Below are 25,873 nucleotides of genomic sequence, written 5' to 3'. Positions count from 1 at the left end.
TTCAGACAGCAAATTAGTGGCAATAACTTTCCAGTTCTGTGCTCTTTCTTCCTATTGCTTTTCTTTCAATTACTCTGGTGGAAAGCATCAGATAAGGACTATAAAACTTAAAAACTCTATGTACACGGAACTTACACTGTGTCCTGCATGCATACAAATTACTGTAATAACTTGGTCCTTGGAAATGGAAAGATTTCTAGGTCATCTTGTCCCTTCACTCTACAGGTGCAGAGAATGCAAAACACTTGAGAAAGAAAAGCAGACATTTGGAAGCTGGCTTGATAAAATCAGACAGGCAGTAATGTTACTAGATGATAGCCTGGCCCTCTTAGCTAGGCCTCGTGTTCCCCTGTTGAACATAATTTCACGGAACATAAATGTTAGATGAAGCCATTCTGTGACCATGATAGATCAATACAAAAGCAAGACAGCTCCTTAATTACATTTGAACACAGATAAAACATGACATTGTCCAAACCACAAAAAATGACCAAACATCCCCCATCCTGGCTAATGATGGACGCCTGCTTCTCTACCAATTAGAGCTTCAGCCTCAGTCTAGCATTCCTTCCTTCTAGGTAAGATTTATCGAGATACCCAATCATAGAATTACCCCCACTTCCTGACAGCATCTTATCCAGAGTAAAGCTCCACTTCCTTAAACCCTCTTCCAAATGACCTGACAACTCCTACTGAGATGACCCACAGTTCTTCATGGTGTGTGATCTCCCTTCCTGCAACCAGTCAGAAACCCAACTTGTTCAACTATCAGTGTGCCCCCTGGTCGTCTTTGGTTAGAGGGTACTGACAGACCTGACAAAGTTCACATAGAGCTGGAGGCAGAATTCACCAGGAGTCTCCAGATCTCCAGTTGTGTTCCTTCTTAGCACCTATCACTCTTGTGGTTAATGCCTGTCTTTCCCCCCACCCGCCCCCCACTAGAATTAAGCTCCATGAGAAGGGAGCCCTTGTCTGTAAGGTTCAGAGCTGATTCCCAGTGCCTAGACTGGTACCCGGCAGAGGCTGGAAGTTTAAAAAACATTTTCTGAACAAATGAATAAGAGGGGCTCAATATACACAGGCTCCCTTTCACCCCTCAGCTCCTCCCAGTACGTGGTGCATACACACCATAAACCTCCTCTTCCCCAACTGAATTTCCAAACCCCTCCCTCCTGGGACGCCCATACTCTCAGAGCTTTGCCCGAGCTTCTCTCTTTCGCTGGCCCCCTCCCACACCTGAGCCCCAAAACCATCCCCTCCAAAAGTATCTAGAACCCACCTGTCGCCAACACCTCACTCTACCACAGAGGACAGCGGACCAGCCGCTCCGCTGCCTAGGCGTCGCGGGCCCTGCAGACACCGACCGCGCATGTGCGGAAATCAGTCGCGCACGCAGGATATCTGTCAAGCGAAGAGTTGCCTCCGAGTTTCCGTCCGGGTCTGGGTAGCCTTGGGCTGCCAGGAAGTCAGGAGAAACTAGCCGGAAAGAGAACCCGAGCGCAAGGCTTTCTGGGACATGTAGTCGTATCGCTCCCGAGGCCCCACCTTGGGGCAGCCCTTAATTCTTTAGGTCTGCACGTGTCGCATTCACAGTCCAGTGCTACTTTCGGCTCAGAATTCAGCTTCGAGCTGTCAGGAGAGATTGGCCTGGTGTCGGCTTCTCGTTCCCACAACGCTCTACAGGGCCTGCGGCGCCTGCTGGGAGCTGTAGTCCTAGCTCTGCGTACTGCGTTCGCCGAGGGGAGAGGCGGAGCTGCCGGCGGCCCGGCGGGCTGGCAGCTAGAGTGGGTGCGATAGCCGCCTCCGCCTCTGCCGCCTCTGCCGTCGCCTCCTCCGCCCGGGCTGTTCGCTGCTGCGCGGGGAGAGCGAGGCGGGGCCGCCGGGGCCGCCATGGAGCCCGACTCGGTGATTGAGGACAAGACCATCGAGCTCATGGTGAGTGCGGGCCGTTGGACCGTCCGTTCTTCCGTCCGTCCGGCTCCGGGCGGGCCTGCCCATCTCAGCGTCCGGCGCGAGGTCGGCCCTGGCCCTTCCTCGCTGCCTCGGCCGGGACCTGGGCCCCCCGCCTTCCCTGGCCTCCGGCCCGGCGCGGTTCCTCCGGATCCCTCGAGATTTCACGCCGGACCTGGCCCGGCCCCCTCCATGCCCCTCGTTTTTCCTCCCTCCCTTCCTCCTGTCTCTGGGCCCATGTCTCGAACGACCCTCGCTCGCTTATGCTGTGGCCTTAGCTCGCACTCGCTTTAGCATCTCATTCCCCTTTAGAAGGGATTTTTTTCTTTTTTTCTTTTTTTTCTCTGTTTCTCCGGTCCAGGCCTGCATCGCTCTTGCCAGCCCCACTCAGGCCGAGTGAGATGCTGTTGGGAGAGGGTACTGAGAAGATCGGTTAGGGCCTCGGCCTCCGCGTCCTAGAAGGGGTCTCAGCACCCTCTCTTCAACCTAGGGCTGTGAGGATGCCGGCATAGGCCCTACAGGGGTGGAGGTGGAGAGCTCTCGGACTTGAAGATGTGGCCGATAAGGGGTCTCTTTCCCGGCCCCCTGTGGTGTCCGGCTTCTCGGACAAAGGGTTTCTTACTCGGCCGAGAGGGATGTTTGCATAGCAAGGCCCCAGGTACTCTGGATTCCATCTCCCAGGAAAGAGAAACTGTAACTTCACGTTTTCCAAAGCTGCTTTGGGAAATTGGGGAGGAGGGGGGAGGGGTTGTCCTCATCACTGCCGCCAGTTCTTTCTTCTAGAAAAGGGGGGGGGGGGGGGTGTCCTAGGGCCCTGGGGCGGCGATCACTCTTCTGTTAGAAACCTTTGGTAGCTAGGCCAGACTCCCTGGCCCCGCGAACAACCCAGCCCCCTTCCGCCTTAGGACTTTGAGTCAGAACGGGTTTTTAGAAACAGGACCACGACAGAGTGGCTAGTAGAAATGAAGAATTTCCTACTTGGTGGATGATTTGGTGGAAGAAGTAAAATATGGCAGCTATTACCTGCCAATTTGAGCGTTAGGGAAATCAAACTGGGCTCTGGAGAGTTGGGAGGGGGAAGTCTTTGCCTCAGCAAACGGACATGCTCAGGTTTTCCTCCTGTGGAAACCTTGACAGTTTCTTTGTACCTCTCCTAACACAGTAACAACTTCTACCCCAGGGTTGAAAGGAAAGATGAAAGACTCTACTTAACACAGCAAAATGTTTTCCTAGCCAGATTTTCTCCAGTGTGAAAATGTTTATTGAGTCAGTGATTCCACTGGGTAGGGTCGGTGACATCAGAGCCACTTCCCCCATTTAATGCTATAAATAATAAATGGTGACCCTGAAAGTCTGTTGGATATATGCATGGTTTCTGTGGATGATGGTATCTGGGAAGTTGAGATGCATGTTTTAAAAATGGAAGTACAGTAGCATAAATACAGAGGCAGCTTAATGTTTGCTGTCCTTTGCATAATTCACTAGACTTCTCCAGCAGTCTTGAAAACTAGAGGGGAAAAAAGCTCTGGTAGTTTCTGATTTGTGTGTGTGTGTGTGTGTGTGTGTGTATGTGTGTGTGCACTTATGGTTGCTTTCTAAGGGATACTGATACTTATGAGTTTTTGATATTCATTTATTAAGTAATTTTTCCTTTCAGTACAATTTATCAAACTTTTGAGGTCAAGCCTTTGATATTCTTCAAATTTTGTATGGGGTTATTTTGGTAAAATATCTTAATTGGAGTTAAATACATAGTACATATTCTTATGTATGTATAATACATGTACTTACAACAGGAGGAGTACTGCATAGCAAAAAATTGTAACTTGGTACCTCTTTGAAATTGGCTGTTCAGTGCTCCTTCCATTTCCATTCATTTAAAAAATAACTAGGGACTTCCCTGGTGGTCCAGTGGTTAGGACTCAGTGCTTTCACTGCCAAGGGCCCTGGCTCGATCCCTGGTCAGGGAACTAAGATCTCACAAACCACACCGTGTGGCCTAAATAAATAAATAGTATTTGTTTGTGAAAGAATTAGAGTAAGTACAGTGTATCCATTTAATGTCTTTGAATGGATGTAGAAAAAAATTTCTGTGGCCTAAATATACTGACTTCCAGTGCTCATAAGTTTTGATTTTACATGATTGTACTTGTCTATGATCTGAAAAGATATTTCCAGCCTTTTCAAGGACGTTATAAACTGGGATTCTTAGAAAATTTAACAAAAAATTTAACAAGAGTAGTTCTCTAGATCAGTTTACAATGGCTTTTTTTTTTCTTTTTCTTTTTTTTTTTTTCAACAATGGCTTTTTTATATACGGATTTTGATATTCCCTCAAAGGGCTACCAGTTAAGCATTAAGACTCTTAGGCAACTCTTTTCATAAACATATATGTATTTATTTTAGTGTAGTAGATAGCACAGGTACTTAACAACTGATTTACTAAATCCAGGATCAGATGTAGGAATGATAATGCCTTGAAATCTAATTGCATGTGGCTTTCTGTATTCACTGAATTTTAATTAGAGTTTCCAGAACTAGGTTAAAAACATTTACATTTCAAAATAACATGATGGAAGGAGGGGGAGGGGTTAAACTGATGGTATTTTGAAAGCCTAAAGCATGAAATATTTTTAGAGTTTATGAGTCAGCTTCAGTACTCAATATTTGTGATTGTGCTGCCTGTACCAGTTCGGTACTTAATGGTTAACAGGATAACTTTCGTTTGATATTCCAGAGCTTGCTGTTTCAAAGAAAGGAAACAGAGTTCTTGGGTTTCACCAATTTCTTAATCTTCATTCCTCTACTTTCTTTGATTTGATTCTTCCTTTTTTCTTGCAGTTTTAGTTTACTAGGAAGTAAAACTGGTGATAGCAGAATAATTAAATCTTCAAAATATAACCCCCGTTGTGACTCCTACCCCTGCCTGTGGCCAGGTCCACAAAAAGTGCTCCTCAGCTGACCTACCTCGTAGGATTCAGTCTTTAATATAGACTATAAAACTCTTGATCGAGACAACTGAATTACGATAGCTGATAGTGAATAATTTAGCCACCAATGACTTTCATGGCTTTATGTGGGCCCAATACTGTACCTAGTTTGTGGGACTGTTTTTCAAACTTCTGACTTTGGTAAAATTAGCTTTATTATTAATGAGGTAGAAAGTAGTAATCCATTTGGAATACACAAAAGTTCACCAGACTTTGTCTAGTGTGATGGACTTCACTGGAAACAATGAAAACTGTGCGTTGTGTATCACATGGTATTTAACACTTGAGTTAGAAGTATGAGTTTATGTTCAGGCACTTATTACTAGAAAGCACTCACAGAGCTGCTAATTGGAAAAAGATGGTTAGTCCTGCCTATTAGAAGATAGCAGAAGTTAATGTTAAAAGTTTGGGAAAGATAATCCTGCTTCCTCTGTGGGTGTGAGCATACCCCTTCCCCCATTTACACAAGTAATGGGTAGTTTATACTCTGTTGTTAGCCTCTGAATGGTTCCCCTCTTTGCTAAGTGACCTTAAGTGAGTCATTCCCCTCTGTGTTATCTCTAAACGGCTATATTACTTGTTGAATGTAGTGATATAGGTAAAGTATATTGGATCTTATTAAGAAGTTGTAATAGCAAATCTATTTTTAGAGCTATTGAAGTACAGGCCACAAGGCCAAGGAGATGAAAGAAACTAAGTGACGTTATTGGAAATATTTATCTTTTTATCTTTTTGTGTCCCCCCGTCCCGCCTTGTCATTGGCTTTCTAAGTGGAATAAGTGGGATTGTTTAGTGACTACTTTAAGAAATTGGGTCTCACTTTGTCACCGTCACTTACCCTCATTTGCCTCTAGCCATGTGTTGATTTACCAAATGCAGATAAAGTAGACAGAAGTTTAAGTAGGGTCCAAATGAAATAAATCACATGCATATGCATAGACCTCACTGACCTGCCTCAAGAGGCTGTGGCTCAAATATTATCAATTTTTACTCCTGATTTTGGAGTAGGTTAGATGTCCTTTCAGATTTGACAAGGATAAACATGATCCTGCTCACAAGTCTTGGTACTCTTTGGCCCCTGACTGCTGTCCCCTGAAAACTGCGAGTTCTGTATAGCACAGAAGAATCGCTAACCCATTACATAGGTTTACAGGACAGCACATGTATTTCTCTGAGTAGTACCGTTTGGTTCCATGAATTCTAGAAACAAACTTTTCTGCACTGTGAGGTACCTGGGATCTTGGCTTCCATCTGGTGCTATTTACAGTTTAAGGGAAAGAAAGCATTTCAAGTCCTAGTAATTCAAATTCCAGCCTCTCTTCAGCTTTTTCTTCTCACATTCCTCACTTATTCTATATTCCAGCCAAAGCGTGGGGGTCTGTGGTTCTTCAGATTCTGCTCACTGTTTCCTTTGTCAGCACTGATATGAACTGACCTAAACCCATGTATTTAAGGCTACTGATGTTTATGGGAAGGACCTAATAGTTGGTGCTCTGGCCAAATTGGTTTAGGTCGGATCTCAACAATCCTCTCTTCCACCTATGCTGATAAAGTACTATCCCCTCAGAACACAGTTTAGATGCCTTCTCTTTTTGATGTCAGTTTATATTATGGTGGCAGATACCATTTTGGTTTTTTATCTATAGCACTGCCTATATGATAATCATTGTTAAATGAAATGAATGAGTTCTGACACTTTGTCTTTATCTCATGGCAGTTAACATATTCTGGGCTTGTATTATAGTTTCCTGTGTGTGTCCCCTATTAAATGGTAAACTGCTCACAGTGCCCCTTGTAGTAGGTGTTCAGTAAATGTTGAGTTGAACTTTCCTGTTGATTGCTTACGTGTATTATTGCTGTCTGCCTGTATCTTAGCCATCTTCTTTTCTGGAAATTCTCACCTATATCACTAGTTTTTATGATAATTTGTTCCTAACTCTTATGGGACTTATCAGACCTTCCTGTGTATCATAAAAGTTTGATAATGTCTAAGCTTCTTTTCCAGAGGCCATATCTGATTGTCCTTTGAATCCTTCACTACACTTAGCACTTGGGTGTGCAGTAGATATTGATATAAATTAATGTTAGGGGTTTTTTTTTTCCATGCTGTGAAAACTTTTTAAGATTTCCTTTTGATAATCTTAAGACAAAGGTGGAGATGGATAGAGGAGAAAGACTGCTAAGGGGAAAAGGAGGGTGGGATGTGGTACACAGACATTCATATACATTTTAACCATTATTTGCAGACTTTTATACACATACAGATTGATTTATATACATCCTAGAGAGTGGTTGATAGAAGTGCTGAGGAAACCAAACTCCTTTTATATCTGTTGATGTGAACTTGCCAAACAGTCGATAAGTTCTAAGGATCCTGTGACCTTAGAGAAGCGTGATTTAGCATAAAGGGCATGGACTCTAGAGTGAAACACCTGAGTTTGTATCTTAGCTGTCACTTTCTGACTGTGTGACCTTAAGAAAGTTAACGTTTCTCTGGTATGATTTCATTATGTGTAAAAATAAGAAAATGTAGGTATTGTTGCTGGGAGGATTATGAGAGATGCATGTGAAAGGACCTTGCAAAGGCTTGTCTCTCAGCAACTGCCTGCCAAGCTAACCCTCCCCACAAGTACAGGGACCATATTTTGTAAAGCACAATCAAGACAGATGATGTGAGGAAAGAAAGTTTTAATTTTCCCCCCTGATTTGTGTGTGTATTTAATTGTGAAGCTTTACAGAGGCCTAAAATTCAGTTGCTTTTAGCCATGCATTTCACGAGGCATCTTTGGGGGAGATGATGAAATCATACAGAATTAGTACTGTCTTGGAAATCTGGGAAGTACTGTTACAATTACTAAGGACTACCAATTAGCCATAATTAGACTTGTACTCTGTCTGTGGAGAGAACCCGCTTAACCCTGTTTTAGGTATCCTGGTAGAAAGAGACTGGTAACTGTTCATATTAACATTGAGCATTGTGATTTATGTTTGATCAATTTAGTTTAGACAAGGAAATTAGGATTTTCAAATTCTTATTCTTGTTTTAGCTAAGCTGGTGATTTTTGACCTTTAACAGAATAAGTGGTGACTATCCTACAAGATTTCCTCCTGAGTTGTATTGTTGTTCATTGAGTTAGTTGAGAAAAGGGGAAAAACCTGTTGGTCAAGAAAGTGCTTGTTACCCTCAGTTCAGTTTCTGCTGATCGCAATTGCCTAACAGGAAGCTTGTCTTTGTAGGCAAATGAGAGACCAGCCAGGAAGACCTGACAGTCCAGTAGGGTATCTCTAACCTGGATCTTATTATTGTTTTAACAAAATTCAAAGATTGCAGAGTTCAGTGATGTCAGCAGGAAACATTTTTTAGGAAATTCCCTCTCAGGGTTAGTCAACAATGAAAACCTTCACAGAATGGAAAGCAGTGAAGTAGAAACAGGACATTAACATGTAAATTAAAAAAGATGACTGAGTAGAGGGATGTGCAAATACCTAAGTACAATGAATATAGGAAACCATTCTCTAATAGCAAACCTCTGATCCACGGAAGAAAAAGAAAAATTAAGTGAGAGCTCTGCTGTTAGGAAAAGGGAACCTGAGTATTTTTTTTGGGGGGGGGGGGAGTTAAATTCAGAACACTTAACCAGTTTTGGGAACTAATAATAAAATATGTTTTGGTTCTGTGAAATGATTGCTTAGGAGACTCAGAGAGAAAGGGGCAGGGGACAGGAAGAAGTCAGTCCTTACATTCCTGGTCTGGCATCTATTAATCTTTGTTTCTCTAGCATAAGGCCTGCCACCAATTAGGCATTCAGTAAATGTTTATTTGAAGGGAAGGGGGGAAAATTAACTCACTAATACAAGAAAAAGCCCTGACTACGCAAGAGGTTCAGAAATGAGTCCGTTAGTCAAATTGTTGTGGCTGTGTTTTGCTATAATTTTTCGGTATTTTGGTTATAGCAGTGAGTTATACTTTGAAAAGCAGAGTATATTGCTCTAGCAGTTAACTACTAGCCATAGCCCACTAGCAGCTTTTGTCAAAATTGGGTTTTTAGTTTATTCTTAGGCTCTAGAGTAATGAGAAGAGCTTGAGCAATTATTCTTTGCTTGTGATTTTACTCATATAATGCCTTTAAGTTGAGGGTATTAAGATATTTCCACCCATTTGTTATGAAGAGGTTAATCTTAGACTTGTACTTCAGTCAGTCACCTCAGTTGCTTTGCCTATAACATGAAAAATCAGAACATCTTTAGTCTTTGCCTGTGGACTATTTATTGACCTTGGAATTTAAAAATTCCTTGGTTTCAACTGGGTTTGGGATTCTTTGTCACAGACACATCTTTGCCGCTAAACACAAAGTCTACTTGGGCAACGTTTTAATGTGTTTTGTTATAAAGTTAATATTGTGGGCCTTAGAATTGCATGGCTTTTTGTTACTGAAATGCTTTTAAGTGGCTAGATCAGGGGAGTTAGCCCTTTCAGGATGGCTCAACAAGTTCAGTTGTATTTTAGTTCAGCTAGGCTGAAATACTGAACTCTTCTGTATTTTTGTGGTTCTCCCTTCTGACGTCAATTAGCTTAAAGCTTGGTTTCTTCTGCCCCAGGAATCATGGTCTTTCTGATCCACGGACTGTGGACTTGGGAGGCCACAGTATTCTGTGAAAAGGGCATGGGCTCTACCACCTAGTAGATGTGGGACTGTGGGCAAGTTATTTCTTCTCATATTTTTTGAGAATTAAATATGAGTAATGAATGTAAAAGGCCTGGCCCATTAGTAACCCTTCAATAAAGGTAGGTATTATAATTACTGCCGGAACATTTTGGCAGTAGTGTGGCAGTTGAGGAAGTAGCAAATTTATGTGCAAGCAGCTTCACAGTCTTTGGATTTTCAAGTTTTTATCTATGTCATCCTGTTGAATGTCTTTTTCTCTCTCCCTTGTAGTTTGTTTAGAGTTTACAGTCTAATGGAAGAGTTGGTATGGTAATAAAAGCATGTTGATATAATGTGGAGTGGGCTTATGTATTTAAAGGTGTTATGTAGTAAATTGTTTATTAGTGTTCTTTATTATTTTCCCTAATTTACCCAGTGACTGGCCATTGTGGGGGATTGGCCTTTATTGAGCCAGAAGTTTACTCTTAAAGTTATGTCACATGTCTTAAAATGTCCTGTATTTCAGCTGAGGGTGGAAGATTTGAGAGATGTGAAGATTTGATTTCTTATATGTGGCAAACCAAAAGATTTCTTGTTAGGTGCTTAAATAAATATTTTTATTGGTAGACATTTGAGCCCTCCTATATTAACTTTGGCTGACAAAGTTTCTGTAATAGTAAAGGAGCTGTCTTAGAAAATGGATAAAATTCATTGTAGCTGAATGATCTGGGACAATTTATGTGCATAATAGAAGAAATTTTTATCATGCATTTGGAAATTGCATGATATTTATCATGAACAAATAATAGTATTAGGGATGTTTCCTTCTTTGTTATGTAGAATTTCTTATTCTTCTCTCAACACAGAGGTGAGCAGTGCTACTGCAGACCTTTTATACCAAATAGCTGACTCAGGGGTTGTAACTCTTTCTGTGCTTCAGATCCACCACTCCATTGACCCTTCCATTTCTTGGTGGCTATCCTTTGCCGCTGGTGCCATGGTGGGTGTATGGATTGCTTTCTGTCTTTCAACAGTTACCGAAGTGCATGTTTGGGATTTTGTTGAAGAAAGCTGGATACAGTAAGCGGAAAGAATCTTGGAAGCTGCTTGACTGCTGTCTTTTCTCAGACTAGTCTGAAAGGGAATACCCCCATTCATTCTGGATTGGTGGATCTGAAGTACAAAATATTGTCCAGGTAAGCAATTACCCTGTATTGTTTTGTTATGTAGAACTCAACTCACTGAGAGAAACTTAAAATTTCTTTACTTTTTTCCATTATAATAGAGAAAGGAAGAAATGTTAGACATTTATTCATAGTGTTCATGTTTGGGTGTGGTTTAGTGAAGGTATTTGGTAGTAAAAACTTTGTTTCAGTGTAAGAAATGCAGTTATTTTTATTAAATAGGCCCAAAAGTTTTGTAGTCATAGCCTAACAGGGAATACAGTACAGTAAACAAGGGACATTTGTTTGAGGAATAGGTTATAAAATATGGAAAGCAAATGATAATTTTGTGGCATTATCTCATGATTTATAGTTATTACCTGGTCAGAATAATTTTTGTAGTTACCATGTAAAGTAGTGGTCTTTTATTCTTAGGACTCCTGGAGGGTCTTCTCAGGACGATTTACTAACTGTAGCTGCTGTTTACTGGGCATCTACTAAGTGCCAGGCGCTATTGTAAGCTCTTTACACATATTTCTTATTTAGTTGGCACATGCTTTACGTGTATATTGCAGATTGTAAAATGAGGCTCAGGAGCATCAAGTACAGTTTGCCCAGGGTCATACAGCTCGTACATGGCAGAGCCAAGCTTAAGCGTGAGCCTGTGTGTCTCCAGAGCTCTGGCTCTTTCCATCTGACTACATTTGCTGAAGTTTGTACTTCAACTTCAGGATTTTTATATTGTCTATATACTGTTAGAGTAAGATGCCGTTTTCTACAGTGGGTTTCCACTTGGAGAACACATGATGGATCGTTTTTTGGCATGGTATCTTAATTGTATCTGGTGCTCTCCCTTCTAAATGAAAAGATTAGAAGATTAGAAGTCAGTTCACCAAGTGAACCTAAAGGTAACTTAGGAAGTATAAGAGAGGCTATACATTTACATGTCAAAATGTGTTTTATACAGGGAAGTATCATTTGGCCTAGTGAACTCAAACCTGTATCTTCTCAGTTCCTCCTTACTTTTTATTGGTTATTTAAATAGCTCAGTAGCTTATTATGTAGACTTCTTCTTCTTCTTCTTCTTTTTTTGTTAACAGTGACATTCTTAGCATTTTTTTTTTTTTTTTTTAGTATTTATTTATTTGGCTGTGCCGGGTCTTAGTTGAGGCACGCGTGATCTTCATTGCAGTATGTGGGCTCTTTAGTTGTGGCATGTGGGCTCTTCTAGTTGCAGCATGTGGGATCTAGTTGCCTGACCAGGGATCGAACTTGGGCCCCCTGCTTGGGAGCATGGAGTCTTAACCACTGGACCACCAGGGAAGTCTCTGTGTAGACTTCTTTTGATCTGTGGTTTGTCAGCCTTACAAGTAAGATGTTGTCAGGCAACTCATGACTTTTTCTGGTATTTAATCACTCCAGATTACCCATTTCCTTTACCCTTAAAAAAAAACACAACTTTTTTATCATAGACTGACACTCTGGCTTTGTGATCCATGTTTTATTTTTTATATTTGTTAGTATTTCTTCTAGTTGAGCGTTTTTCACGCTTGTCACGTGAAGAGCTCTCAGGGTGGTGGTAGTAGGAAAAGTAGTAGTAGTTTACACTTAATGGGCAGTTACTCTGTATTGAGCACAATTCTGAACACTCTACATGTATGAACTCATTTTCATAATGACCCAATGAGGTAGGTACCCTTATTTCCACTTTACTTATGAGGAAACTGAAGGATAGAGTAGTTAAGGAACATGTTCAAGGTCACACATCTAGTAAGAGACAAAGATGAGATATGAATCTAGGCAGTTTGGTTTCAGAGAATGTGCTTCTAATGTCTGTGCCTCAAGTTTAAAACACCATCCAGTGATAAAAAGAGGGGCAGAAATCCTGAAGACTAAAACTGTATTCTGATTTCAAGAAATCATTGCAAAGGGAAAGGAAACAATTGTTGCTGAGTATCTATTTCGTACCTTCTGTAGAAAATAGTCTAGATCTCAGATTCTGTGTTAGCCATCCAAGACTATCTACCAGCCTGTTTCCCGAGAGGACTCACAGTAGGGTTAGTTTAAGGTTGTGTTCCAGAACAGTGCCGTCCAGTTAGAACTTTCTGGATAATGGAAATGTTCATTATCTGTGCTGTTCAATACGGTAGTCGCTAGCCACTTGTGGCTATTTTGAAATGTGGCTCTGTTAACTGAAGAACTGAATTTTAAATTTTAAGTAATTTTAATAGCCACAAATACAGTTATAGAATTTACCTTCAGCCTAGGTCTGGTCCTGGATTTAACACCCTTAGAAATCTGTTCTTGTCAGCATGCTGAAAGCCAGCACCTTATCCCACGGTTAGACTTAAATTCATTAACCAGCTGTGCAAGACTGATGTGTAAAGCCAGAATTCCAGTTTATTAATTTATAATGATATGTGCTTGTTGGCATGATTAATATAAACTTTTCTGATAGGTAGGCTTCCTTACTAGATCCTACTTAACATGCCAGTTTAAGTTTTTCAAATGAGAAGAGATATTTAGAGGGACCTGAAGACTCAAGCCAAATGACCGAAATACTCTTGTCCAGTGGGTAGACTTTACCTACCAGGTCAGATCATAGTCAGGTGGCTTAGTTAGCATGGACTTGGCCAGGGAAGTGACGTATTTGCTGGCCTGGGACTGAGACAACCTCATTCAGCTTTTACTTTAGGGATGGGTGGTTTTTCTGTCTTCCTTCAGCTTCTCTGCTTGTTTTTACTTCCCAAATCCTTTTCTGATTACGGCATTCATTTTAAGCATGTTAATATTTACATTCAGCTTGAACGCACTCTTGTTCTTTAGGTCTGGGAAGCTCTTTGTTTTCCTTAAGTCACCTTTATCACTGTAAGGATCCATTTTGTGTTCATTTTTGACTCTTAAGAAGGCAGTTGAATTTTCCTTGCTTCCCTGAGGCCTCTTTCTACTGAAACACACTTAATAGCTTATTTAATTTTGTCATATAGTGTGGGGTAGAATAGGAATATACTCATAAAAAATATGCCTGGTAGTACATTCTCTTTGCATTACGTCATGTTATTAAATGAGCTTGTGTTTAGCTTACTGTATCATTACTTTGGGACTTGTTCTTGATCCTTCTGTTCTTAAAATAGAAAGAGTGATGTAACCAAATTTGCATTTTAAGAAGTTAACTTTTCAGGTGTCTGTAAGATGGATTGAAGAGACTCAAGGCAGGGAGACCAGTTAGTTCAAGTGAGCAATGATGAAGGCAAACCAAAGCATTGACAGTGGGCATGGTGGAGATGGGGCGGGCTTAAAAGAGATGTAGGTAGCAGGACCTACCAAACTTGGGAATTGGTTATAGGAGAAAGAGATGGATGGAATATAGTATAAATTTTAGATTTTTGCCTTGGGCGCCAGAATGGTTGTTTGTTCTCTCTTCCAAGATAGGGAATACTAGAAGAACAGACTGGGAGGAGTGGAGGGAGGAGAAAGAATGAGTTCAGTTTATAGTGACTTTGAGTAGCCTATGGGTGAATCCTCTAAAAGGAGAAGTATCTAGTAGGAATACTGATTTGGAGCTCACCAGAGAGAGCAGGGATAGAAAGATTTGGGAGTTTTTATTTAGCTTCAGTGGTAGCTAACTTTACTTACTGGAGTTAGAAGATAACTCGGAGTAAAGATTGAAGAATTCATATCTGTATGGAAATACTAATATAAAGGAATGGGCTACAGCTCAGATTATGATATCATATGTGATGTCGCTCAAGAGGTGTTACTACTCTGTCCTTCTCACATTGATCTGGGGATTGTTACAGCCTGTTCCCAATCAGCAAATTAGTCCATTATATTTGGATTGTGATATTTTTTCCACTGTAGTGGTTTGTTTAATTAATAGAGGTACAGTTTTTGAAATGTATTTTAGAAAGCACCATGTTGTCACTACACATCTTACGTACATTTATCAAATTCATTTCTTTACATCTGGTGACAAAAACAAGGGAAAACTAACCTAAACAGTGAACATTCTGGACCAAACGTGAAATGGGGAATGGAAATTTGCTCTTCTCTCAGCCTGTCTCAATTCCTGAATGCTTCTCATCTAGCTGTGATGAGTGTGATTATGGTATTTTAAAGAAACATTTTTAACATCACAACATGAGGCCTAAGTACAAGACAGCTATTTAATCTACTAGTCAGTTGAAGAAACAGCAAACTGTTCAAGTGCTGGTATGAAAATTAGCTTTGTAGGAATTATTGAGATGGTGTGTTGGTCCAGTGTGGCATTTATTTAAGAGATTTTTAAGGCAGATTTTTACTATATGCTGTTTTCACCTTATGTACTGACTTCAGACCCTAATTCCCAGGTGTGCTATAACTCCACTGTAATTAGGTTTTAGTAATGAAAGCATGGAGATATGAAGACTTCATTACAGCTAAAGTCAATCAATACTTAACAAAAAACTTTTTTGAATACATTATATATGTCTATGGTACAAAATTCCTAAGGTGCAAAAAGGAGTACACAGTAAGGAAAAAAAAGTCTCACTTCTCTTTAGCTCCAGCTACTCAACCACATTCTTGTGTAGCTTTCATATATGTGTGTGTGTGCTATACACATTATTCTGCACCTTGATTTTTTTTTTTATGTAAAATATGACATGGTCATCTTTCATATCAGTTCCCAAAGAACTCTCATGTTTTTTGAAGAGATAATTTAAAAGATGCACGCTGACTTATTATATGTGCTATAATTTGTGAAACCAGTCTGGGCTGTTACAGATAGAGGCTATTTCCAGTCTTTTGCTGTTATACATAATGCTGTAAAAAATAACTTGACGTGTATGTCATTTCACATGTGGAGGAGTATATCTTCAGGACAGATTCCTGGGAGTAAGTGTCACTGGATGGGTGCTTTAAAAAATCTGATAGACATTGCCACGTTGTCCTCCAGTCACATGGCAACAATTTACACTCTCACAGGCTTTGCTTGAGAGTACTCTTATTTCCTGACACTCTCAAGGTGTTACATTGGTTTTAAGCAGGTTGCTTTTTCAATTGTTCTTCTCTCTTTTCCCCCATAACTTTTTATTATGAAGAATTTCATATATATAAGAGTTGGGGAAGAAAGCAGTACAACAAACACCTGTATACTCTCTCCACTTAGACTCAACAGTTGTTAACATTTTGCCATATTTGGATCATTTCTCTGCTCCCCCCCCCCCCCCCCCCGTGGTCATCCCTTCCCTCCCTTTTTCCCGCCTTCTTCCTCTGTCCCTCTCCTCCCTTTTCTGTCCTTCCCTCCCCAAATAAGTACCCTTTTTTGTTGTTAAACAATTTGAAAGTAAGTTGCAGACATGATACCTCATCCTCTAAACATTTCAGCATGTATCTCTTAAGAATAAGGATAGTCTCTCTCTAAAAGCGAGCGTGCATACACACACACAATGTTTATAGTATACATCTCCATATATAACCAAATATTAAATATAGTCATATGTATTTTATACATATATAAAGCCACAGTACTATTTTTATATCTAAGAAAATGAAAGTAATTCCATAATATAATAACAAATATTCAGTTCAATTTAAATTTTCCCAGTTGACCCAAGAGTGCCTTTTCTAGCACTCCCTCTTTAAAAAACAAAAACCAAGTTCCAAATAAAACACACCTTTTATATTTGGTTGTAGATGTCTTTTTAATTTCTTTTTGTTTTAACTGTCCCTCTGCCCTTTTCCCTCTCCTGGAATTGATTTTTTTTTTTTTTTTTTTAAGAGTCCAGCTCAGTTAGTTGTCCTGTAGGGTGTGCAGCATTCTTCACTTGTTTGAATATTTCTTCATGGTGTTATTTAACTCATTTCTCTAGCTCCTATACTTGCTGTAAACTGGAAGTTATGTGAGAGGCTTGATTGCAGCCCATTTAACAAGAATGACAAGAATGCTTCATCATAGGTGAAGTGTACTTTGCATTGAGTCATGTCGGGAGGCACTTAATGACAGGTTATCCCATTATGAGCTATGCTAAATTTGATCCCTTCACTAAGGTGGCAGCAGCCAGACCTCTCCATTAAGGTACAGTTTTATCCTCTATTATTACAAAGGACTATGGGGTAATATTTTGGCACCTTGTAAATATCCTGTAACATTACAGCCTTTCACCCAGTGGTTTTAGCATCCTGAGCCTGAAATCAGTTATTACAATGTAAGTTACAAAATTGTGGTTTTCTGTCATTTCATCTATATTTGTTAGCTAGCATTCACAGAGGCCATCTCGTTTCTCCTCCTTCCTTTTGTGTATCACCGTACTCTCATGGATTTTATTTATTCACTGTGTTAACAGTCAATTACAGTCTTTATTGATGTTCAGATTTGGCTAATGAGCGCCCCTTCAAGGTAGCTCCTGCTTCCTTTTTAACATGAGCCCGTCAGTTTTGGTGTGTTTCTTGGTTTTCTACTTTTCCCTGCATATCAGGAATCAACCATTTCTCCAAGACGCTCTGGTTCCTTTTAGTGGGGAATGGTGTTTAGAAACAAAATCAGTACTGTTGGGTTGTTGTTGCTTCTAGACCTTTTCAGTGGACAGACCTAAGAAGTATATTTAAAATGAACCATGTGTTCATGTTAGTTCTGAGTCAAACTTAATATTACAGGGATATTTTTCTGAACCTGTTAGCCTTTTGATTTTCAAAATCTAAGGGATCATACTGTGTAATGGCCGTCTATTTGAGGTACTAATTGTTATGCAAATAGGCAGATAAATAGCTTTATTCATTTATTATTGAGCATGTAATCGAACAGGTACTGTTTGGTAATGTGGGGAATACAGAACAGAATCAGATGTGTACCTTGCTTCCAGAATCTTAGTCTTTTACGTAAAAAAGTATAGTTCAATGTGAGAACTGCTAAGGATCATGAGAGGTGGACATACGTTGTGTGGGAGCTAGAAAAGGAAGGAAATCTCATAAAGGAAATTTTTAAAAAGTTACCCTTTGGGGCTTGAGCAAAAATTAGACATGGATGTGGATGTGTTGGGGTAGAGGAGGGATATCATAGCAAAGGTAACCAAATGAACAGTAGCTGGCAGGCAGTGGTGTGTATTGTCTCTTGGGAGTAAGTAGTTCTGTGGATTGTTGGAATGTAGTTTGTGTGAAGGGATTGAGGTAGATAAATTTGTAAAGAGATTATAACCAAATCTTGGGTCATCCTTTAGGTCATAAGTTACAGACAAGTAGCCTGTAGATAGAGATCCACAGATGTATTTTATTTGATCTGCATAGATTTTTTAAAATTAGACATTTCATATCAAAACACTCTGGTTTTGCCTGAAAACTGGAGCTGAGTAGTGGCTGCCCTTTTTTATTTATTTATTTATTTATTTATTTATTTATTTATTTATGGCTGTGTTGGGTCTTCATTTCTGTGCGAGGGCTTTCTCTAGTTGCGGCGAGTGGGGGCCACTCTTCATCGCGGTGCGCAGGCCTCTCACTGTTGCGGCCTCTCCCGTTGCGGAGTACAGGCTCCAGACGCGCAGGCTCAGTAGTTGTGGCTCACGGGCTTAGTTGCTCCGTGGCATGTGGGATCTTCCCAGACCAGGACTTGAACCCGTGTCCCCTGCATTGGCAGGCGGATTCTTAACCACTGCGCCACCAGGGAAGCCCAGTGGCTGCCTTTTTGAGTCAAGTCTTGTACTTTCCTGGTCACCATAGCTCCTGTAAGGCCTTCTTTACTTTTGAGCTTGTCATCCCTGCAGGAGAGGAAGGGTGAGGGTAGTGGGTGTGGTTTGAGATGAGAGATAACTTGAAAGTTTGAGCAAAATCTATGCTTTAGAAAGATCACTCTGGCAGTCAGTTTGGAGGATGCAATGGAGCAGGGAGACCAATTAATAGACTGTTGTAATGTTCCAGGGAAGAAATCACAAGATAGTAACAGATGGTGTGGAAGAGGAGGAGATGAGACATTTTAAATGTAGAATGGGTAGATTGTATTGATAGATATGAGTATGTATGTGTATGTATTGAAGAGAATGTAAATCAGACTCTCTTAAAACATGAAGTCCTGTCTCTAAAAAGCTTTGCATTCATAAATCAGTTATGAATTAACTGATTATGAATGAATTAATTACAGTTTCTGGAACTTAACCACATATTTTTTAATCTGTTGGTTAATTTTGGAAGACAGCAGTAATAGTTTCATGCGTTGTCACTGTGTTTAGTTTTGCAATATGCAAATGACATGCTTCAACAAAGTCTAACTCTGACATGGCTTTATTTCTGAAAGTTGTTTATAAAGTGAATATTTATATTATGATTTTAAAAGTCACTTTCCTTATAATTGTGGAGCTAAACTTTCAAGCAAAAATATTAGCAATGCTAGTACTTATTTTCAGAATGTTGGCTGCTTGTATTTAATTTTCCCCACAATCTCTGCAAGAACTTAATCAAAAGGATAATCAAGGGACTGTACCGTAGACTTGAAATTACACCTTTATTAAAACCATATACACTGTTAATAAGTATTTTGGACATCTTCCCTGTCTGGTTAGGGCATGACTTTATCCAGTCCCATTTCCAGTGCCATTACTCCAGATATTTAGTAGCACCACCAGCTCAGATAATCTGAGGGAGGTGGACATGAAGAACATGTAAATGAGTAGACTGGGAATGAGAGTTACTCACACTGACAGAGGCCACACCTGGATACTGTGTAAAAAGCATCCAGCTTCAAGGGATGAACAAAGATAGATTAAAGGGCATTTGCATATATTTTTTTTTATTGCTTTTAGCTTACATACAGTATAGAACACAAATATTAAGTGTACAGCTTAATGATTTTTTTTACATATGTGTATACTACACTGTGTAACTACTACCCAAATCAAGATAGAAAACATGCTAGAGCCACTTGAGGGCTTTCTTGTCTGTGCCTCACCCAGTCAATAGACCCTCCCAAAGGTCTATTCTGACCTCTTTTATTATAGGTTAGTTATGGCTGTTTTTGGATTTTATATAAATGGAGTTATACAGCATATATATGTACTCTTGTGTTCCCCCCCCCTGTTACTGTATCCATGAAATTCATCCATTTTGTTGTGTATAACAGTATTTTTCCCTCCGTGCATTATTCCATTGTATATATAGTCCATGGTTCATTTATTTTACTGTTGATAAATTAGTTGGTTTGTTTCCAATTTTTGGCTGTTATTATGAATAACACTTCTAAGGTGGACATAAACACTTGGTTCTCTCAGTTGTGAAAACCCCAGAGTGGAATTACTGGGTCAGAGGATAGACATATGTTTAGTTTCAGTAGATTCTGCTAAACTGTTTTCCAAGCACTTGTGACAATTTAGACACCTACCTGTAATGTGGAGAGTTCCAGTTATCTCTTGGCTTTGCCAATCCTTTTCATTTTAGCCATTCTGATGAGTGTGTACTGGTATCTATATTGTAGTTTTGGTGTTTTTTTTGTTTAATCAGCTTATTGATGTATAGTTTACATGCAATAAAATGTACTTATTTCAAGTATACTGTTTGAGTTTTGAAAACTATATATACTCATGTAACCACTACCACAATCAAGATATAGAACATTTCTACCCCAAAAAACTTCCCTCATTACCCTTTGCAGTTCCCTCAACAGCATCCTCGGCCTCAGGTAACTTGCTTTCTATTACTGTAGATTAGTTGTGCGTGTTCTAGAATTTCATATAGATGGGATGGGTACAGCATGCGTATACTGCATGTACTCTTACTATGTTTGGCTTATTTTGCCTAACATGTTTTTGAGATTCATTCTTGTATCAGTTGTTTGTGCCTTTTCATCGCTTAGCAGTGTTACATTATACGAGTATACACAGTTTTGCTTATCCATTCGCCAGCTGATGAATATCTGGGTTGTTTCCAGTGTTTGGCTATTATGAATAAAGCTTGCGTGAACATTTGTGTTCAGGTTTTAGTTTGGACATTTCTTTTGTCTTGTGTATACCTAGGAGTGGAATTGCTGGGGTAGAGTGTAGATGTATGTTTAGTTTTTCAAGAAACTGCCAGATCTTTTCACAAAGTGGCTGTACATTCTTAGAGTTCCTCTGACAGTGTATGAGAATTCCAGTTGATCTACATCCTCATCAGCACTTGACATTGTCATTCAGTTTTAGCCATTCTAATAGTTGTGAAATAGTATCTCATTGTGGTTTTATTTTACAGTTCCCTAACGACTAATGATGTTGAGCATTTTTTTCTTGTGCCCATTGATCATTTAGCTATCTTGTTTAGAGAAATGCTTATTCAAATCTTTTGACCCTTTAAAAAAATTGAGTTGTCTTTTTTCTTACTGATTTGTGGGAGTTCTTTATTATAGTCTGGAAACGAGTTCTTTGTCAGACATACATATTGCAGACACCTCCTGTTCTGTGGCTTGCATTTCCAATATCTTAATATTGTCTTTTGATGGACAGAAGGTCTTAATACTAATGAAGTCTAATTAATCAATTTTTTCTTTCATAGTTACTAGTTTTTGTGTCCTGTTTATGAAATTTTTGCCTACTCTAAGGTCTTAAAGATACTCTGTGTCTTCTTCTAGAAGCGGTATGTTTTTACCATCTCACAATAATTGTTTTTTATGGTTGAGATAGGGATCAAGATTCATTTTTACTTCCCATGGTTACCCAATTAGCCCAGTACTGTTATTGACACATACGTTAAAAAACTGTTGAAAAAATGTTAAGTAAGAAACTTACATTTTCTTTTTACAGAGGTAATTTATATTTATTATAGGAAAATTGAAAATAAAAATTATGTAAAATAAGAAACAAAAAGAATAAAAAGTTCCACTGATAACTGCTGTTAATATTTGGTATACTTCTCTGCCTTCATATACATATTTTTTTCTTTCATGTATGTTTCATATTTGTTTTTCACACATAAAATTATTTTGCAAACTGCCTTTAAAACTCAACAATATTTGTGACATCTTTCTGAACCGTCATATATTTCTTTATAACATTTTGAAGGGGTGCCGAATATGCATGAATATGCAAATGGATAAATAGTTAAACCACTCCTTTATTAGACATTTAAGTTATTTCTAATTTATAGCAACTTAAAGCTGGTGCTCTTTCTTGAAGTTTAATCTTTGAACAAATCTGTGAGTATTACCTTGGGGTAAGTTTTAAGAGGTGGAATTGTTGAGTCAAATAGTGTACACAAAAAATGTGCATGTGTATTTTATATAGCCAAAGGTTTTACCCACTTTCTGTTATTTATATGAACATGACATATCAGACTGACCATAGTCTATGAAAGTGCTCTTTTCTCCATGTTTATGCCATTTTAAGGTATTAATAATTTTTTTAAATCCCAATTTGGTTAAAGAATTTAAAATTTTATTTTTTTTAATTACTAGTGATATTGGACATATTTTTCTTAGGTTTGTGGCTATTTATGTTTCTTTCGTGAAGAAAGGGAAATATGTAGATTAGCTGTCTTCACTGCTGATTCTAGATCCAGGTGCATTTGGGGAGTGGCAGAAGGAAGTCACCAGGGTGAGGAACTTCTGAGTTTGTTGTGGCTGGGGCAGTGCCGCCCTTTTGTGATTGAAATGGCCATTTTTGTTAGAAGCCAGCTGCAGGAGTATCTGCTTTATTCAGCAGACTGTCTGTGGCAAGCTTAAGCCAGGTCACTGCTCTGGCTTGCCCCTGGCTCCCGGTGCTCTTTATGAAGCACGTTAGGATCCGTCTCGACTGGCCTCACTGACAGCTTCAGGGACACTCACTCCTACTAGCCTTTGCTGCTTTGACCTAGGAAGTGAGGTTCTGCTGGGAATTCTTCTGCTTTTCAGGTAGACTTTTCTTTGTTTACGTGCAGTGAACCCTGTTTCCACAGAAACCGCAGCCTTGGCACCTCTGTCTTCCTCCTGAGTCTTGTCTATTTTTGCTCTTTTTCACCCTAGCTTTCCATACTTCAGTCACAGTGATTTTCTCCCACCCCTTCCTCCAGTGCACCAGATTCTGTCTTGACCTAACAAGCATTAACGTCTATTATTTGTTATCAGGGAGGCTTCACCCTTAACTCCTTTCTTGCCCATTTAACCTCTGCTTGTCCTTTAGAGCTGAGTTCAAGCATCAATTCCTCAGGGGTTGTGTCTGGGCCCCCTAGGTACCCCTACAGGTTAGATTCCCTTTGTCATATTATTACAGCATTCAGTTCTTTTTCTTCACAGCTGTTAACATAATTGTAATTGATAAATGTATTGCATAATCCCCCACTAGACAGTCAGCTTCTTTATTAAGAAGGTAACCTCCATGGGGACAAGGATCATGTCTGTCATGTCATATTCAGTTCATAGCATATTCCCAGCATCTAGCACAGTGCATGCCATACAATTGCCCAGTTGATTGAATGAAGGAATAAATTTAGGAGGGCAAATGAGAATTAACCATCTTGTATCAGAAGTTTATATGTACTTTTAAAATGAATACATGCACTCCATTTAATGCTTGGTGTTTTCTGTTTCACTATCATCTCTTAGTTTTAAATGACTTGGTCATGAAAATTAAGCTGTTGGCATCAGTGACTCCTTTCAGAAGATCAAAAAGCATCCCTTCTCTCCCTCTCTGCCTCTAAACCAGACATTGACTTCTGATCTGTCCAGATAGTAATACTGCAGCTGTCATTTTGAAGGATTTGTCAGCTGCTGTAAACTGCTAACCTTTCCTTTCCTCCCCCCTCCCTTTTTATTTTCGTGTGTGTGTGTGTGTGTGTGTGTGTGTGTGTGTGTGTGTGATTAATAGGATCACTATTACTGGGAGTTGCTTCCTTAGGTCAAGTAAATTTAGTAAATGCTGCATGTAATCTCCTCCTCTTAGAAATTCTCTTGGTAATTGTCATTTTAATAATATGTTTCCCAGCATTTCCCAAACTTTCTGACTCCAGAATCCTTCTCCTCCTTTATTTTGGTTCAAAACTGATACAACCCAAGTCTCTTTACTATTCTTGTGTATTTCACCCCAACTTCTTTTATTCACCAAGGGTTCTCTTATCACTCTGCCAAAGTAAGGAGGGAGGGAACTAACACTCGTTAAATGCCAGATTTATATCTACTATTCCTTTTAATCTTCACCATAACCTTGAAAGATAGGCTTATTTTCCACATTTTAGCATGTGAGGAAATGGAGACTGGAGAAGAGAATTATTTTTTTGCTCAAGGTCACATAGTGATTCTTTCCCTCTCTTTCTTTCTCTTGTCCTCCCTCCCTCCCTCCCTCCCTCCCTCCCTCCTTTCCTTCCTCCCTTCCTCCCTTCCTCCCTTCCTCCCTTCCTCCCTTCCTCCCTCCCTTCCTCCCTTCCTTCCTTCCTTCCTTCCTTCCTTCCTTCCTTCCTTCCTTCCTTCCTTCCTCCCTCCCTCCCTCCCTCCCTTCCTCCCTTCCTTTTTATCTCTACAAAGCCTTGTGCTCTTTCCCATCCCTGCCTGGGGTAAGAAAAGAAAAACTCTTCTGATTATTTTAGATTCCGCACCTCTAGCTATCACCTTAGTTTGAGGAGTGTTAGGTGGCAGCTTGGGACTCTTAAAAGTGCCAGAGACTCTGGAGCAGCAGGTTTTCCAGGTTGTAGGTGGGCAGCAGTAGATTGTCAGTATTTGGGGAGATTGAGAAGAACAGGGGAAGCCTTGCCTTCCCCTGCCCAAATTGCCTCTGTAAGCCCTCATGCTTCCTTTCCTCCCTCATTCTGTGCTTAACTCATTCTCCCCAGTTCCAGTCTTTTCTCCTTTGTTGGAGTTCTGTTGATAGATTAGCTTTTTATCAATAGTGCAGTAGTTAATATTTATTGAGTGCCTGCTTTGGATGTAGCAGGTGCTGTACTCCTCGAAACAGCTGGCTTGCTTAAGGTCACATAGTGTGAATCTAGAATCTTAACCTACCTCTGCCTAAGTTTTTTTTTTTAGTCTTAATAATTTTTTTCCTAAGGGAAACCTACCCTAAGCAATGAAAATCTGTGAAATCATGGGTTTGATGTGCTAGCTGTATATTTGTTATAATGTATTTAAATTAAATGTATAGCTATTAAACATTAAAACACCCTTACGTGTCACCAGAAATCACCTTGAATACTAAACCTTGGGAAACATTGCTGTGGTCTACCCTTTTAACTTTATTCATTCATCCATCCATGAATAGTTCAGTATGTATCTGTAAAAGATGTGGACTTAAAAACAAAAAACTGATAAAAGCAAACACATATAGAGCACATAGTTCCATTATTATACCTAAAAAACTAACAATAATTCCTTCATATCAAATAGTGTTTATATTTGCTTAATTGTCTCACAAATAATTTTTAAATTAATCGTCGTTACTTTTTAGAACAGTTTTAGATTTGCAAAACAATTGAGCAGGTAGTACAGAATTGTCATATACACCCCCTTCCCCTGCATAGTGTCCTCCATTATTAACATCTTACATTAGCATGGTCATGGGCTGCTATTGACGCATTATTATTAACTATAGTCCATAGTGTATTCAGCTGTCTAGTTTTTACCTCATGTCTTTTTTCTGCTCCAGGATTTCATCCAGGATCCCACCTTACATTCAGTTGTCGTGTGTTCTTAGGCTCCTCTTGGCTCTGTCATTTTCTCAGACTTTGTTTTTGATGACCTTGACAGTTTTTCGGAGCACTGGTCAGGTATATTGTATTGCCCTCTGTTGGAATTTGTCTTGTTTTTCTCATAAAGTCTCTTAGTAGTTGGTTTTTTCAGTTCAGGAGACAGAGTTGGTTCACACATTGCATATAGTTAATAGTCTCTCAAATCTCTTTTAATCTATAAAAATTGCCTCTCCCATCTTTTTTTCTTGCTATATATTTATTGAAGAAACTGGATTGGTCATTTGTTCTGTGTAACTTCCCCAAATTTGGATTTTGCTAATTATGTTCTTATTAGGTCTACATATTCTGATCTCATTTGTATTTCTTATAAATTGGTAATCACATCCAGAGGTTTGTTGGATTTAGGTTTAGTGTGTTTCTCTATCAATTAACAAAATAAAACAAAAATCAAAATTCATGCTGTGTCCACTGTGCTATGGTGCTTTCTTATTTTTGTGATATTCTCTCTCCTTTCCAAGTAAGTGATTCTTGAAGAAATACA

The 25,873-nt window shown here is 39.5% G+C and overlaps 1 protein-coding gene across 8 annotated transcripts in view; it reads left to right on the top strand.

Moving 5' to 3' along the window:
- The first annotated feature begins 1,620 nt into the window (after positions 1-1,620).
- FBXW11 (F-box and WD repeat domain containing 11) overlaps positions 1,621-25,873 on the top strand; it is a 132,526-nt gene continuing 108,273 nt past the window's right edge. For 2 of the 8 annotated variants that reach the window (XM_036846113.1, XM_036846111.1), the window contains exons 1-2: positions 1,625-1,935; positions 10,621-10,782. Coding sequence is in view for 6 of the 8 variants with exons in the window: in XM_036846109.1 (XP_036702004.1) it covers positions 1,891-1,935 (45 nt within the window). In the remaining 2 variants the exon portion in view is untranslated. Of the gene's footprint in view, positions 1,936-10,620; positions 10,783-25,873 lie in introns of all 8 variants that reach the window. The other 6 variants (XM_036846116.1, XM_036846110.1, XM_036846109.1 and 3 more) reach the window with 5 other exon arrangements.

The sequence above is a fragment of the Balaenoptera musculus genome, chromosome 3, assembly GCF_009873245.2.
Source record: "Balaenoptera musculus isolate JJ_BM4_2016_0621 chromosome 3, mBalMus1.pri.v3, whole genome shotgun sequence".
In the NCBI taxonomy this organism is placed as follows: Eukaryota; Metazoa; Chordata; class Mammalia; order Artiodactyla; family Balaenopteridae; genus Balaenoptera; species Balaenoptera musculus.
This window is presented reverse-complemented; position numbering and strand designations above follow the sequence as displayed.